The sequence below is a fragment of the Lotus japonicus genome, chromosome 1 (assembly GCF_012489685.1).
Source record: "Lotus japonicus ecotype B-129 chromosome 1, LjGifu_v1.2".
NCBI classification, from domain to species: domain Eukaryota; kingdom Viridiplantae; phylum Streptophyta; class Magnoliopsida; order Fabales; family Fabaceae; genus Lotus; species Lotus japonicus.
Window position 1 is genome coordinate 94,869,712 of NC_080041.1, and position 15,843 is coordinate 94,885,554.

General features: G+C 37.9%; 2 protein-coding genes across 4 annotated transcripts; both read left to right on the plus strand.

The window, feature by feature from the left end:
• Positions 1 to 3,908: 3,908 nt before the first annotated feature.
• LOC130713006 (uncharacterized) lies at positions 3,909 to 4,532 on the plus strand. The gene has a single exon (XM_057562814.1). The coding sequence runs from the start codon at positions 3,909 to 3,911 to the stop codon at positions 4,530 to 4,532; it is 624 nt and encodes a 207-aa protein (XP_057418797.1).
• A 4,115-nt stretch (positions 4,533 to 8,647) lies between these two features.
• On the plus strand, positions 8,648 to 10,596 carry LOC130728014 (putative GDP-L-fucose synthase 2). Of its 3 annotated transcripts, none has more exons than XM_057579334.1 (3): positions 8,648 to 8,894; positions 9,041 to 9,115; positions 9,404 to 10,596. In XM_057579334.1, exons 2-3 carry the CDS (start codon positions 9,094 to 9,096, stop codon positions 10,363 to 10,365), a joined length of 984 nt encoding a protein of 327 aa, XP_057435317.1. In that variant the 5' UTR covers positions 8,648 to 8,894; positions 9,041 to 9,093; the 3' UTR covers positions 10,366 to 10,596. The 3 variants fall into 3 exon arrangements, with proteins under 3 accessions (XP_057435317.1, XP_057435318.1, XP_057435316.1); XM_057579335.1 differs by having other exon boundaries at positions 8,662 to 8,958; XM_057579333.1 differs by having other exon boundaries at positions 8,662 to 8,916.
• Positions 10,597 to 15,843: the final 5,247 nt, after the last annotated feature.

The window sequence follows — 15,843 nt, forward strand, 5'->3', positions numbered from 1 at the left end:
TTCTATATTCACAATCAAATTGTAATGCATATGTATATCTACTCCTAAAAATATTTAAAAAGTCTAAAAAAAGTTTAAAAATTATATTAAAACATTTTCTATTAGTTTCACCTTGGAGGTATTTTCATGTTAAATGTCCCCCGTTGTATCGGCTTTTTAATATGTAACCTAAAAATCAACAAATATAGACTATATATTTTCAACCCCGTGTGGCAATTGCTCTCTCTCTCTCTCTCTCTCTCTCTCTCTCTCTCTCTCTCTCTCTCTCTCTCTCTCTCTCTCTCTCTCTCTCTCTCTCTCTCTCTCTCTCTCTCTCTCTCTCTCTCTCTCTCTCTCTCTCTCTCTCTCTCTCTCTCTCTCAACCCCGTCGTATGGTTTTGCATATCTACTCTTAAAATTATTTAAAAGTATGGAAAAAATACTACATTTTTATTAAAACTTTTTCTATTAGTTTCGATTTAAAGTATTTCATGCAAAATATTTCATCATGTAGGAGCTTTGTACTATACAATAAATAAATATAGACTAAACATGTTAATTCTTCTCTAATCCCCTGTGGGAGCCCTATATTCACAATCAAATTATAATGCTTCTATATATATACCCTTAAATTATTTACACAGGTTGGGAAGAGTACTAAAATTAAGTTAAAATATATTTTATATTAATTCCAACTTGAAAGTATTTTGACATAACATTTTCCTACCCATATAAGCTTTATAATTTGTAACTCCAACATAAATAAATAAAACTTATATATGTTTATTTATTCCAATTTCAGTCAACATTTCATATTTATATATATATATATATATATATAACTTTAATTAAACGATAGAGGGATTGCATTGAATGTAAATCATTTAATTAGAGTACTAAAATTGGGCCGCGCCTAAGTCTGGAAAAATTAATTTTAAAAGTCTGGAAAAAAAAGTACTAAAATCATAAAAAAAATTCTATTAGTATCAACTTGAAAGTATTTTCATGAAAAATGTTGCTCCTCGCATGACTTTGTTAATATGTAACTTAAACATAAGAAGAAATATAAGCTTTTTAATATGTAACTTAAACTTAAATGCACCTGTGCTGCTAGTTTTTATCTTCTTTTGCTTTTTGTTGTTTGATTTACTCTATCTTGTTGTATTATGGGTTGGGGTACCCCTTGTACCTCTAATTTCTAATACAACTTGGCTTATAAAAAAAAATACTCCTTTTGAAATTAAGCATTTAATATAGTCCAAGCAATCACTAATTAAGTTTTATAAATGTTCTTAATTCACTCCTTTTTCTTTGGTAAAAATTAAATTAATCCTTTTTCTTTGGTAAAAATTAAATCACTCCATTGAATTAGAAAGATGTGGAAACTGGAAAGTCAAATTAAAAACAATCGGTTGTGTGCGTGCAATGTGTGCCTTTACACATTCTCAAAAATTTATTAATAATTACATAATAAACTTGCATTTTCAAGTCTGGATTACATACTTCTAATAAACTTGCATTTTCCCTAAAGACTTGAGCAGGTGAATCATAAATAATATAGGATGGAGATCGGGGTTACTTGTTAAAGTTCAATCTATCCCTCATGTAGTAGAGTTTGGCCCTTCTCACTTTCTTCTAGTCAATCACCTTTATCTCCTTTATGTTTGGTGAATACAGTGGAAATAGATTCTGGATGCCAACCCCAGCCACCATCCTTCTAATTCTGAATGTTCAATTGAGGCCAGCATTACGCCTAGAAATAACAATACCTTTAATAATTGAAATACGCCTCTTGTTTTCAGGCACTTCCTTTGTACACTCTTAACAGCAATCAACCCTTCATAGTAGAAACACAAAGGACCCTCCACCATAATTCCAGAATCAGAATTTGTGCCAAAATAAAAGGATTCTCTTTTAAATTCTGGTTTCATAGTTAGACCTGAACACCCCTTGGGAACGCACCAAGCAGCAGAAAAATCCATAGATCAGGCAACTGGAAAAGAAAAGAAAGAAATGAAGGATAATCATAGGATTGATAGGAAATAAGAGGGGTTGGACAGTCATTCGTAGAAAGCTCTTACTGCATTCCGCCGTTCCAATTTTTCATATGCTTGGAAATTATCTGAGAGTCATCAAAATAGAGGAAATTAGCATAGAAAAACAAAGGAAAACAGTGATATTAATCAATAGAATGGTCTTTACTAAGGTGAGGATGGATATTAAGATCTTCAAGTAGGTAGATGTACAAACCATCTGCATTTAGAAAGGCAAGTCTCTACATTCGAGTCACATGAGACAATTATCAGTAAGACGTCCATGGCTAAAAACATATATTCCTTAATGGTTTAGCAAATTAAAGACAAACTTTAATTCACACAATAAATTAATACTCCAAATAATATAGAGCACACGGCTTAAGAGAGCCAATACAAAATGTTTTCTAATCAAAACCTGAATCAAGTGTAACACATTGCCATGATGAATATTAAATAGTGAAGATTAGCTAAAAATGGAAAACAACTATATTCAAATTCCCCAATCAAGAAGTATTACGAATAGCTTTTTGTTTGAACAAAAAAATTGCATATGCACGGTGTTATGATGTGTGTTACTTGCTCGGCTACTCACCTATTCACTTTGTTATATGACTTCTTCATTGATTATGATGTGAGTTACCGGATAAAACCACAAAAGTCCAGTGATAAGATCAATGTCAATGGATCCTGTAAAAAAAGGCATGAAAAATGAAACACTTAGACTTCACAGTTTTAAATCCTAAAAAAAACCAACAGATTTAACAAAACCCACCCTTTGAAAATAGGGAAATAAGAACTTGAAGGTGGTAGCTTTTTAGAATCCTTCTTCAAATTCAAGCTTCAATCATATTTCAACATTAGAGAACATAGATTTTTTTTAAAAAGAATAATGATAATTTCATTGCAGCCTCATTTAGTCCAAATCCTTAAACTGGATTTCGAACAAAATTGAATGACCGAACAACACAAAGCCACCCAAGAAGACTATATCATCCACTGTAAATTTTTAGAATGATTTAACAAATAATCTGGCACTTTGCAGCAAAACCAGTCCTTATAGAAGAAATCATGTCACCATTAGAAGGCTTCTATAAGTCTCATTTTACAGTTGTAGAGGTCGTATGCTAAAGAATTTGAACTTGATAAAATAGGAATGTCATGACTATTCTTCCTGTAATTATGCTGTAATCATGCTAGTCATATTAGGCATTAGTTTGACTTTAACCTATTCATTTTTGTATATATATTGAATTACTATCAATGAGAAGGACACCAAAATTATTTCCATACTCTTCCTATCTTACATGGTATCAGATTTATCAAGATCCTAACCTAATTCTTCTGCATCAGTCGTCGCCGTGCATACCTTCCTTGCACCGCCACCGCTGCCTCCCACGCCAGCCGCCGCCGCCGTGCACAACTCTAGCACCGCCGCCGCTGTTCGCGCCCTCTCCTTCCCCGCCCAGCCGCCGCCGCTTGTGCTCTTCCCTTCAGCACCGCCGCCGCCACTGGCCTTCCTCTCCCTCTCACCCTCACTGCTTCTCTCTCTCTCTCCCTGTGCAATCGCGTCCTCCTCTCTCCCTATGCAGATCTCCAAATCTCCGCCGCCCCAACCGCGCCGTCGCTCCACCAGTGCAGCCCGCGCCGCCGCCTCCCCGCCGGCCACCGCCTCCCTCCAAGCCGCGCCTCCTCCACGCACGGCCCTGTCCTTCCTCTTGCTGTGTAGCAGCCAAACACAGCAACCCGACCCGCGTGTTAGTGGGTCACCTCCACCCCGGATCCGTGCCCCAGCGCCCCAGACCGCCCGGTTCGCCCTGAACCGGCCAGACCGCCCGGTTCATCTTCAGCAGTAAAAAAAAAAAAAATTCTTATTAATTTTTTCTGCTGATTCTCATGGCTGATTCCACTTCCATCAATGCTTCCTCCACTCCTCCGGTGGTTACCTCCGCAGCTCCTCCTTCGGCCCCGCCGGCCAAATCAGATTTTCACCCGGCCCTAGCCGTTTCGAATATTAGGAATAACATTCCTATTATTCTTGACGTGGAGACTGACCGCTATGGCACCTGGGCGGAGCTGTTCCGCATTCATGCTCGTTCTCACCGAGTTTTGCATCACATTGTCCCTACTGCGGACAAACCACCTCCACCAGTGACTGATCCTGCCTATGAGCAGTGGGCCACTTTGGATGCTACGGTCCTTCAGTGGATTTATTCCACCATCTCTGTTGACCTGAGGACTACTATCATGGAGCCTGGCTCCACTGCCTTCACTGCTTGGACGCATCTAGCGGATCTGTTTCAGGACAATCAGAACGCTCGTGCAGTCACCCTCGAGCAGGAGTTCTCTACTGTTCGCATGGAGGCATTCCCGACCGTCGCTGCCTACTGCCAGCGTCTGAAGACGCTTTCTGACCAGCTTCGTGATGTCGGTGCTCCTGTGAACAATCATCGTCTGGTTCTGCAGCTCATCTCCGGCCTCACCGATGCATACAGGGGTATTGCTACTTTGATCCGTTAGAGCAATCCGCTCCCCTCCTTTCATCAGGCTCGCTCCATGCTCACCTTAGAGGAAGCCAGTATAGCTAAGATGAAACCCACTGAGTCTCATGCTGCTTATGTTGCTACTCAGCCGCGTTCTTCTGATGCCTCTTCTCAGAGTTCTGATCGCCGGACCTCCAACTGTTCACGATCCCACAACTCTAAGGGTCGTGGTGGGAGTCGTGGAAACGGTGGAGGATCCCGCAGTGGCACCTCTTAGGGCTCCTATCCTCCGATGCCTCCTCAGCACCAGTACTTCCCCTACCAGCATTGGGGATGGGCTCCACCTCCATGGGCCATGCCTCCGTGCCCATATCCTACTTCTCAGTGGACTCGTCCTTCTGCTCCTCCTCGGCAACCTGGCATTCTGGGCCCGCGTCCTCAGGCTTATGCTGCTTCGACCTCCTCCGTGCCCACTGATCTTGCCACTGCCATGCACACCATGACGCTTGCTCCTCCAGATAGCACCTGGTACATGGACACTGGAGCATCATCTCATGTAGCAGCATCACCAGGTAATCTCACGTCTTATTCTAATTTGAGTCATCTTAATCAGAAACTGTATGTTGGTAGCGGACAGGGTATTCCAATTCAGGGTTCTGGCCACACCACCCTACCTACCTCTTATAAAACCAAGCCTTTGTCCCTTTCCCATGTCTTGCACACACCACAAATTGTTAAAAACTTAATTTTTGTGCGACAACTCACTACTGATAACAATGTTTCTGTTTGTTTTGACCCATATGGTTTTTCGGTTATTGATTTTCAGACGGGGATTCCACTCATGAGATGTAATAGTCCTGGCGACCTATACCCAGTCACTCCGTCTTTTCCGTTTGCTGGTCTAGCTCAGAGTCTCTGGCACAGTCGTCTTGGTCATCCCAGTTCTTCTGCCTTGCAGTCTCTACGTAGTAATAAGTTCATTAGTTATGAGCATTTGAACTCTAGTCCAGTTTGTGAGTAGTTCATCGACGGAGTAGTGAAGTCTTCCTGGAAATAATAATCACATGAAAAGAGAGAGAGATGAGGATGCTAGAAACACAAAGGACATGCTAAAAGAAACCAAAACCATCTCACTCAAAGGTAGAACAAAATAGGAAAAACAACATGGGAAGATTGAATATAACAATGAGTAGGATATACAAAAAATAATCACAGGAACGATCAAATGAAACCAAAACATAAAAAAAGCTAGGATATACCGAAAACAAAGCATGAACGAAGATGGAAATAAAGGTCCATGAGAATGACTATTTATACCTGGGCAATGGGGTTAGGGAGGAGAAGAAAAGATTGAAGCTCCATAAATATTTGTGTTGTACCGATGCAAAGTATCTTTGTGAACCAGAAAACGATGTGGTAGAATGGATTTGAATTTGGTGTATTGAAAATGATTTATGATTAGTTGCAGAAAACTTTTGTTCTTCCAAGGGGAAGTAAAAAAAAATTATTTATTAAATGCAAAGACAAAGAAAAAGATAGCCACGATATATGTGTGCAGTTAGTGAGCTTGGGATTTTTCAAAGTGGACTTTAAATATTTATTTAAAATTTGTGATAACCCACTTGTTTATTGGCTAGTTAAGTTTAATTTCATTTCAATCTGGTACATTGAATTGAGTAGAACATGTGAATAGAATTCTAATGAGACTTATTTTTTGAAACATTCAAATGGGACTTAATCACCTTTAAATTTGATTGGGCATCATTGAGGTGGTTTTTTTAGTCAAAATAATGGTTTAAATTGGTTTTCAAAAAAAAAATTGATTGGCCAATAAATAGAAAGTGGGAAACAAATTTTAGGTGGTCATTAATAGGAGACATTAAACTGATTAAAATAATTCAAAATATAAATAAATAAGATGGCTTATTACCTGCCTACCCCCAATTTAATTCAAATTATCAAAAGTGCCACTTTAAAGTTTCCATAAGTAGAAATAAGTTTTTCTTTTTGAATTATTTAATTGTTGAGAAAATAAGTGAAAGGTATGTCAATGTGTGACATGTGTCAAAAGAAATAATTAATTGACGTAGAAAATAAGAATAATATTAAACAATTTGGGAAAACATAAAATATGTTAGTGAGTATGGTCCTGACATAATCTATAATTAAAAGTCAAGATTATAAAATAACTCTGTGTTTTTCTATAATCTCTCCCTTCAATCACCCTCACTGTCGCTAGAAAACTTCATTCAATTCCTCCATCGCCCGCACCATGTCTCCTCAGTCGTTATATGCAAATTTAACCCAATAAAATATGTAAGCAACAAGAAGATGAATCTTCGTTTGATAATCCTAGTGAGCCATACACACATCACTTTCCAACCTTTCTCCTTCACTTTTCCTCACCCATAGCCAAACGCCAAACCACCAGAGCTGGTCCCCTCACCTCCGCCAACCAAATCAAAACCAACACCATTGTTGTCCACTCCGTTATCAATGAGAGACACACCAACCTGTGATGTTCAAAAATGGAAACTTGTATATGGAACTCGATACCTTAAAAACCTTAGCGAGAAATGGGATAATAGCACAATCATAGTCATACTTTCCATTACTTTGCGAGAAGGTAGTTAGGATTCCTTACCACACAAAATTTATCAAAATCAAATGAACATGAGCAACTTAAGAAGCATTGGGAAATGGATGAAATTAGGGTTTGAATGTGAGACAATTGAGAACTAGTGAGAATGGTGAGGAGCGTCGTGATTGAGCACCACTACATTTTCATCCACTTCTACAGATCGACACTCACCCATTTAGGATCCACTCCAACCTCCTTCAAACCATGAGGACAATGTTGAATCCGAACCAGTACCAGTGCAACTCCACCTCTTCTTTTCCTTCTTGTACCGACGATGAAGTCAATGATCATGGAGGATTATCCCCTTCTTGCGGCAGCACGAAGCCAGGTTTTATCCCCAACGACGACGTTAAGCTCGTGATTTCTTCCCCCACGTCGGTGCAAGGTTGTCTTCCACCTCGTATGTTTCGCGGCGGCGCAAGGCTGCACCTTCTCTCTCCACGGTCGCGCAAGCCTACGATTCTTTTTTCGAGGAGTCGCAATAAGGAGAACATAATGAACAAAGGGGAAGAGAAATGCGATTTATAGAGGAAGATTGCACCAAAAGTAGAAAATGAATTGTTTCCATGCGCATGATTATTGATGGGTTGATATGAGTTTCTTCTCCTCATATCTGAGTTCTTCTCCTTAAATCCGGGTATCCTATCTTCAGATATGGGTTCCTTATCTTCGAATATGAGTTTCCTCCCCTAAAATTGTGCTCCTTATCTTAGTATCAACGAGCTCAACCATTGCTTTGTCTTCACCGTCGTCCCTGTCACTAGAAGCTTCCACCACCGTCTTTCTTCGTTGAACCGGGCACCCCATCTAGTTACTCCACTGCCATCGTCGAAGAAGATGAAAAAATGAGATTATGGATAATTTTTGATATAATTTTATCCATTGATGGTACTTTTGATTTTAAACTTTTTACTACATGGTCCATCTATGAACCACTCTTTAAACTGGTCCATGCTAGATTTCTCCCGTAAATGAGTGAAAATTTATTTTAATCCCTCATTGAAGTGTATTAAAGAAAATAACATAACAACAAGCTTTTTAGTCCTCACTTGAGCCGGAATTCCAATAACTTTGTCATGTGTGTTTGGTAAGCACACATCAAGAATTATATGCCTATTTTTAAATGGAAAAAACATTCCTTATGCCCCATTTTGTCATGCTCTACATTGAAAAAATGACAAGTGGACTTTATTTCTAAAAATAAATAATATTTATTAAAATTTAATTGTTAAATTTTAAAAATTAAGCACATGGTACTACATTACTGGAGAATTTGACAAAGTGGAAAGAAAGATCTTGAAATAAGCTTTGTACTTTTCAAATATGCTACAATAAATGATTGGAATTACAATTAAAGTACCTCATCTCTTTCAAAATAATTTTTAAAGAAGAGAAAAAATAGGTATATTAAGAAATGTAAATAATATTGGTTTAAAATATATTATTTATTTTCCAATTTTCTTCCTTAGATTACATATTTATCACTCATTTTTTGTTCTACATTATAAGAAAAACATTAATTATAAGGTTCCATGTGCAAGAGAAAAAAATAGCAATAAAAGTGAGAGCAAAGCGAAAACACAAGGGATCCTGATTCGATCTCGCCGGAATCCATCAGATCTGAGCTTCATTACCGGACCTCAATTCACCGGTGTGAACTTCAGGCCGGCGTCTCCGCCATTGGCTCGGAATCGGATCCTCCTTGACCACCAAACCCATTCGTTCCTCTCAACAACAGCTTTCAATTTCTTCGCCCAGGTTTCGTTTCGTCGTTTTGGAAGTGGGTTTCTCTTCACGTTTGAATCGGTCATCGGAATGTGCCGTTCGTCGATTCGTAGCTTGTTCTGCTTTGTTCTTTATGGTAACTTGTTGATTTTATAGTTCCTGTTGTTGATTCGTTTCAGGGTTTTGATTTGGGATTGGAAGCTCAATACTAACCTTGCTACAAACACTAGACATGGGAAGCCAAGACAACAATGGTACTTTCTTCTCTTCATTCATGTGTAAAGTTATGCATTGAAATTTGAAACTTGAATTTGAATCTCTTAATTTGTAAAGTTATACACTGAAAAATTTGACAGAAGTCGACCGCAATTTGACCAGATTCAAAGGTGGTTTTTAGATCAGTCTTAGTGGTCCTAGAGTCAACAAAGAAAAAACAGTGCTAAGTGGTAACTCATTCTGGCAAAATAGCCAAAATGAGAGTAATTTCTTTCTTAGATTTTGAATATCTGAGTTTGTGAGTTCTTCTTTTTGTGTATTTGCAGCGGCATTGTCATCAAATTCATTTCTAGCTGACAAATCGGCTAAGGTTTTCGTGGCTGGCCACCGGGGTCTTGTTGGCTCGGCCATTGTTCGTAGGCTTACCCAGCTTGGGTTCACTAATGTAATCTTGAGATCTCATTCTGAGCTTGATCTGACTCGCCAGGCTGATGTTGAAGCCTTCTTTGCAGCTACGAAGCCTGAGTTTGTCATTGTAGCTGCTGCCAAAGTTGGCGGCATCCATGCTAACAACACATACCCTGCTGATTTCATTTCCATCAACCTCCAAATCCAGACCAATATCATTGATTCCGCTCATCGCAACGGTGCTAAGAAGCTACTGTTTTTGGGTTCCTCTTGCATTTACCCCAAATTTGCACCCCAACCTATCCCTGAAGATGCTTTGCTTACTGGCCCCTTAGAGCCCACAAATGAATGGTATGCGATTGCCAAGATTGCCGGGATCAAAATGTGTCAGGCTTACAGAATTCAGTACAAGTGGGATGCAATTTCAGGAATGCCCACCAACTTATACGGATGGAATGATAATTTTCATCCTGAGAATTCACATGTTTTACCTGCTTTGATGAGAAGGTTTCATGAGGCAAAGGTCAAAGGTGCCAAGGAGGTGGTGGTGTGGGGGACAGGGAGTCCATTAAGGGAGTTTCTGCATGTTGATGATTTGGCAGATGCGGTTGTCTTTATGATGGAGAAGTACAGTGGACTTGAGCACTTGAATGTAGGGAGTGGAAAGGAGGTTACTATTAAGGAATTAGCTGAATTGATGAAGGAAGTGGTGGGTTTTGAGGGGGATCTTGTTTGGGATACTACTAAGCCTGATGGGACTCCAAGAAAGCTGATGGATAGCTCCAAACTTGCTGGCCTTGGTTGGACAGCAAAAGTCTCACTCAAGGATGGGCTTGTTGATACATACAAATGGTATGAAGAAAACGTCGTCAATGTATAAATCAGCTGGTTCAGCAGAATGTGCCATATCAAATTTATAGGTACTTGACATTTCACAGTGAAGAAATATTTCTTTTATAAAATAATTATCCAGAACACTATGTGACCAGTTTTTCTGTACCAATTATGTTGAATGAATACTTAAGTGCTATCTTTGTTTTTTCTAGAGATCATGAGAATCAAGAGCCACGGTTGAAAACCATGAATAGAACTTGTTTATTTCATGTTCAAACGGTTTTTTGTTTCCTTTCCAGTGTGTTTCCATTAGCAGTTTTCTTCAGTGGCATATCTCTCTCTCTCTCTCTCTCCCCCACTTAGTTATAATGTTAGCTATGAAGTAACTTTTACAATCAGTGCATGATGATTATTCAGCGCAAATGGTACTGCCCTTTCAAGGAAAACTTTCAACAGTTTCTTCATTTCTGAGAGTATTTTTTGGAAAGTTTCATTTCAATAAAATTTCTATTTAAATCTAGGTAGATTATCAGTTGAATTCCTGAAATGAGCATATTCAGCAATGCAATCCAAATAAAGTTACGGCAGACAGTCTAAATTTTAGAATTTTTTGTTTTCCTTTGAGCTCTTAGGTAACTATCTGCTGTTTCAACCGTTCATAATCATGCCTCCACACATGTTTCTTGAAGATTGTGAAATATGACCTTAACTGGGAGATGTATATTGTTAGAAGTCCTACCTAGGCTAGAGATATGGTCAATCAAGTGTTTATAAAAGGTAGAGCAACCCTCAATTGAGCTAGCTTTTGGGTTGAGTTAGGTGTTCCTAATTCTAATATGGTATCCGAGTCTATCCTATATCCATTTGTTGTGGAGACCTCCCATATTTGGATCACCCGTTGATGTTAATTCCACGCTCCAGACGTCCAGCCCTGGGCGTGAGGGAGTGTGTTAGAAGAGTCTCACATTGGCTAGAGATATGGCTAAACAAGTGTTTATAAATGGTAGAGCAACATCAACTCTTGAGCTAGCTTTTGAGTTGAGTTAGGTCTTCCTAATTCTAATATATATCATACCTCTAAATTTCTTTTTAAAATATGATGGTTATAAGTTATAACAACTTGATGGGATAAGACTTTTGTTGTTGTTATGGAATAAGGCTTTTGGTAAATTCCTATGACATGCTTATACTTTCTCCGTTTGGTAGTGTAAGATGTCCAAAACACTTACCCTTGTATCGTCACCACAGTCATCAACGAAGCATCGCCATGCCATTGTTAGCATTCACCCTCAACAACCACAAGTCACCATCCTTAGCATCAATTAACTGAAATTTGGTCATCCTCCGATGGTGACTGAGTTAAGCTGGCCACCATCGTAAATGTCAGAATTGAACCACTCTTCTACCTTCACCTTTGTCCTCCTGATGCTTGTTTTCTTTCATTTTCGTTTGAGTATCTTCCTCCTTTGACATTACTATGAAACACATTTTGGACATTGTGGAGATGCTGCAATTTACTTGATTTTTTTTTTTGGAAAAAAAAATATGATAATACATATAAATTGTTGAGAAACAACCCCTCTCAACATTGTTACAATCACCTAACTACATAAAGTTGGTAAAATCACAACCACTACAACAATAACCTCCCAAAAACCTCGATAAAACCACAAGCACACAAGTGTGCTATAAACCCCCAAGCGTCTACTCACTAAAAAAGTTCACATTAAAGTTGAAAAAACAACGACGAATCAAAGATCCTATCATGCCGCTCGACACCTGCAAAACAAAAACCCAAACTGGCCGAGCAAACTAAAACCCCAACAACAAAAACCAACCAATGCGCCATAGGGTTGAGAATAACGTAAGGGAAACCACAACTGACAAGAAACAAAATAACAAAACATAAAACAAACATCAACCAGCATCTGGCGGCCACACCAACTCCGCGTCTGCATCCGCAACACACATAGACCCTTAGGAAGAAACCTACCAACACAGCCGAAGCTCTCTCCATAACTTGGCGTCACAGAGAGCATGCTGATCAATGCTGAAAGAGGGAACGCCCCCTCTGTTGCAGTTCCAAAACCACACCTCAAACAGCAGAGCACGACGACACGAACGCCAGCTCAAAGAGGAGAAGAGGTAAAACAAACACCATCAGAAGCTAGAAGAGTCCCAAGGAACCCGGGTCCGCAGTTGAATTCTCGGATCTACAGCCAGCCTAGAACCACTACCAACGACCTTAGACGACACACCAAAACCCCGGAACTGAGCATCAAAAATCGAACCGAGATACCCGCTGCACCACACAAAAAGCCACACCATCCATCAACCCCGCGAGCTAGAAACAAAGGGGCACTAGAGATCTACCGCCGTCACCAACATACAGAGTGAGATATGATACCCACTGAGCGGGAGTAAGTAGATATGGATCAACAAGAGCAAAGGTGGTGGCGCACTAGGGAGGGAAGAAGATGCAGAGAGGTATGCGAAAAGATCGAACCGAGGGGACGAGAATCAGAGGAGAACGAACCCGAGAAGAAGCATAACAAGGAAAGACGAGGAAACAAGGGGTTGCTGCCGTGCCGGAAAGGAGGAGGCGCGACAACCACCCAAACAGAGTTGCAGTAAAAGAGAGTTTAGAGAGAAATAAAACCTATAAAGATATATTTACTTGATTATTGAAAAGCCATGCAGTTAAAATTTTGGTTGAGTTGAACTATGAAGGTTTATTGGCATCCCACCAATGATTGTACCGAATTCAAGGTGATAATCATCTAGGAAAGTAAAATTGACAAGAAAAGAATGGTGATCAGGAAGCTCAACTTTCTGCATATTTTAAATTATAGGTTAACTAGTGTTTTTTTTCCCGGCAAATATGTCTATTGTATTTGATATATCAATTAATCATGAATGTGATTATGCGTGTTTGTTTAAATCTTAGATAATTAGGGCAAATATTTTAAAATTCGGTTTCAATATCTGTTTTGGAATCCAAATCAAATCTAAAATTTGAAAAGGTAATTAATAAAGATAGATAAAAACTACAAAAATCTAGCAAATCACAGTAAAAACTCATAAAATCCTGAATTAATTAAAAATTCGAAAATTCAATAAAAATACCATAAAAATTAATTAATACTCTAAAAATAAATAATAAGATAAATTAAGATAAAATCATGAAATAAACAACCTAAATCCTAATCAAATCTAAAATTTAAAAAAGGTACTAAATAAATATAGATAAAAACTATCAAAATCTAGCAAATCACAATAAAAAACTCATAAGATAAATCAAGAAATAAACAATATAAATCCTAATCAAATCTAAAATTTAAAAATGTATTTTTTTATGAGAATTAACGTGAGAATGACACGTCACGACGAATTAACGTGAGAATGACACGTCACTAAATCAGTCTTGATAGAAGTTCTTCTTTTCTAATATATATTGATGATGATTGATTGATATTGATTACAATTTATTGATTTTTCTTGATAATTAATTACGATTTATTGAGGTAACTACTATCCATAAAGTATGAATGACCATACAAGTGACACCATTCTAAAAATAGAGAGTATTCTATAACCAAAAGTTATTATCTAAACTCTATACCACACTACATTTTAAACAAAATTATGCATCTATTTGGCTTTTGGTATTTTTCTTTTGGGCTTTCTAGAAGCTTGATTGATTAGGCCAGATTCACTATCAATAACCACTGCTTCAGGACAAGCCTTATGTTTCTATTGACCAAAAAAAAAAGGACAAGTCTTATGTCTTTCATTAACTGAGAGAAAAAAATTCTACTTTACTGAGAAAACGAGACTTCATTGTGCTATTATGACGAGGGGGCTCGCCCAGTCCAATCCTCCCTCACCTTGGCTCTATCGTTCGTGATGCCAGGCACCAGTCACCTCCTACAAGCATCAACTTTAGGTCCTATCACGGTTTACACCTCCCACCGATGGTTTGCTCCTCTTGGGTCTGCTTCCACCACCATCCCTCAATGGTTCCATCAATTGCTCATCTGCTTTAGCTTATGCTACTATTTGTTTGGGGTCTTCAAGAGTCTTCCTCTTCTCTCCATATTATTAGAGCTTTTGATTTGACCATTTTTTAGTTGTGTTGATCAGAGCGTTGTGTAGAAAGGACGATAAAACTTATTTTCGCTCAGAAGTCAATTGGTTTCTCTATTAATTTTGAGGTTTTTGGAGGGTTTTTTTTACGAGCTTGAGGGTTTTTACATGATGGTTTAGCTGGGCGTGTAAGGCTCTTAGCTTGAGTGAGCAATGCTTGTCCTCATTTTACTTATGTATTTGCATTATGATATCGCTCTTTGAGATTTATTCTCATGTGTCGTTTGACAACCCTTTACATATTTATTCCAAAACCTTTGATTAAAAAAAGGACAAGCCTTGTCATCAAAGTCGTAGGACTTGGATGTTAGGCATGTTGCGACCATTGGATTTGTGTCAGTAGATGACTTTTTATCTGATTCTTTTCTGCTTTACTTTCCTTCTTATTTCACTTGTATGATCACAACAAACACAATTCTTATTTTCCTAGACAATGATTCACATCCGGAATTAGTCATCATTTGGTCTCTTGGGGTCAATAACTGAGACTTTATTCCTATATTACTTTTGCGTTAGGGTGCACTTGCTCTTACTTGCGTGTGTTAGTGTGTGTATCTCAAATCCAACACTAGGTAGAGAAAATTGAAGCCTCGTCTTACTTGTTTTTCACTTGTTCTATATGTTGGCTGAAGTTTAGTATTTTTAATATTAATAATAAGATCAAACAATAGAAAATACTACAAGTTATTACACATCAACACAATTTAGCTATATTTAATTTCAAAAATAATTCTTAAACCCAATCCAATCGGAAATTTGCAAAACTATAATTAATGTGAGTTTTCACATGGATTACAAATTGTTTCGCTATTTGTGGCGGTTTAAATTGCTACAATTAGATCACGAAAATAATTTTGCAAATTTTCCTATAAATATTTCTGTGAATTTTCTTTGAATTATTCTACAACTTTCTTGTTATAAGTTTTTAATATTTCGAATACGCACGTAGATTCGCAATAAATTGTAAGTACATTAAACAAATTTTGTGAAAAAAAATCTGTAAAAAAGCTAATGTCAACTGTATGTTGCAGACGTGACGTTCCATATCGCGCAAACCTACTTATTTGAGTGACGGTGAAATATAAGGAAGAATAGAACTGACGGTGAAATTATTTTGTGTGTTTCATAAATAAGAGTTCATGATTCTTCTCGTCACTGTGATTTACATGGGAGGAACACATATTATTTAGAGAGTTGGAAGAAATAATTTTTTGAAAGTAATAGTCGTAGGAACAATAAATGAGAATAAATATAGGAAAATGTCATTTTATTAATAAGAATAAAGTATTGTATTCATTCATATAACATAGTTCATAATGCTAATTAGTTGGGAGCTCGAGAATGATGCCCAAATGATGTCATTTAACAATATTGAGTT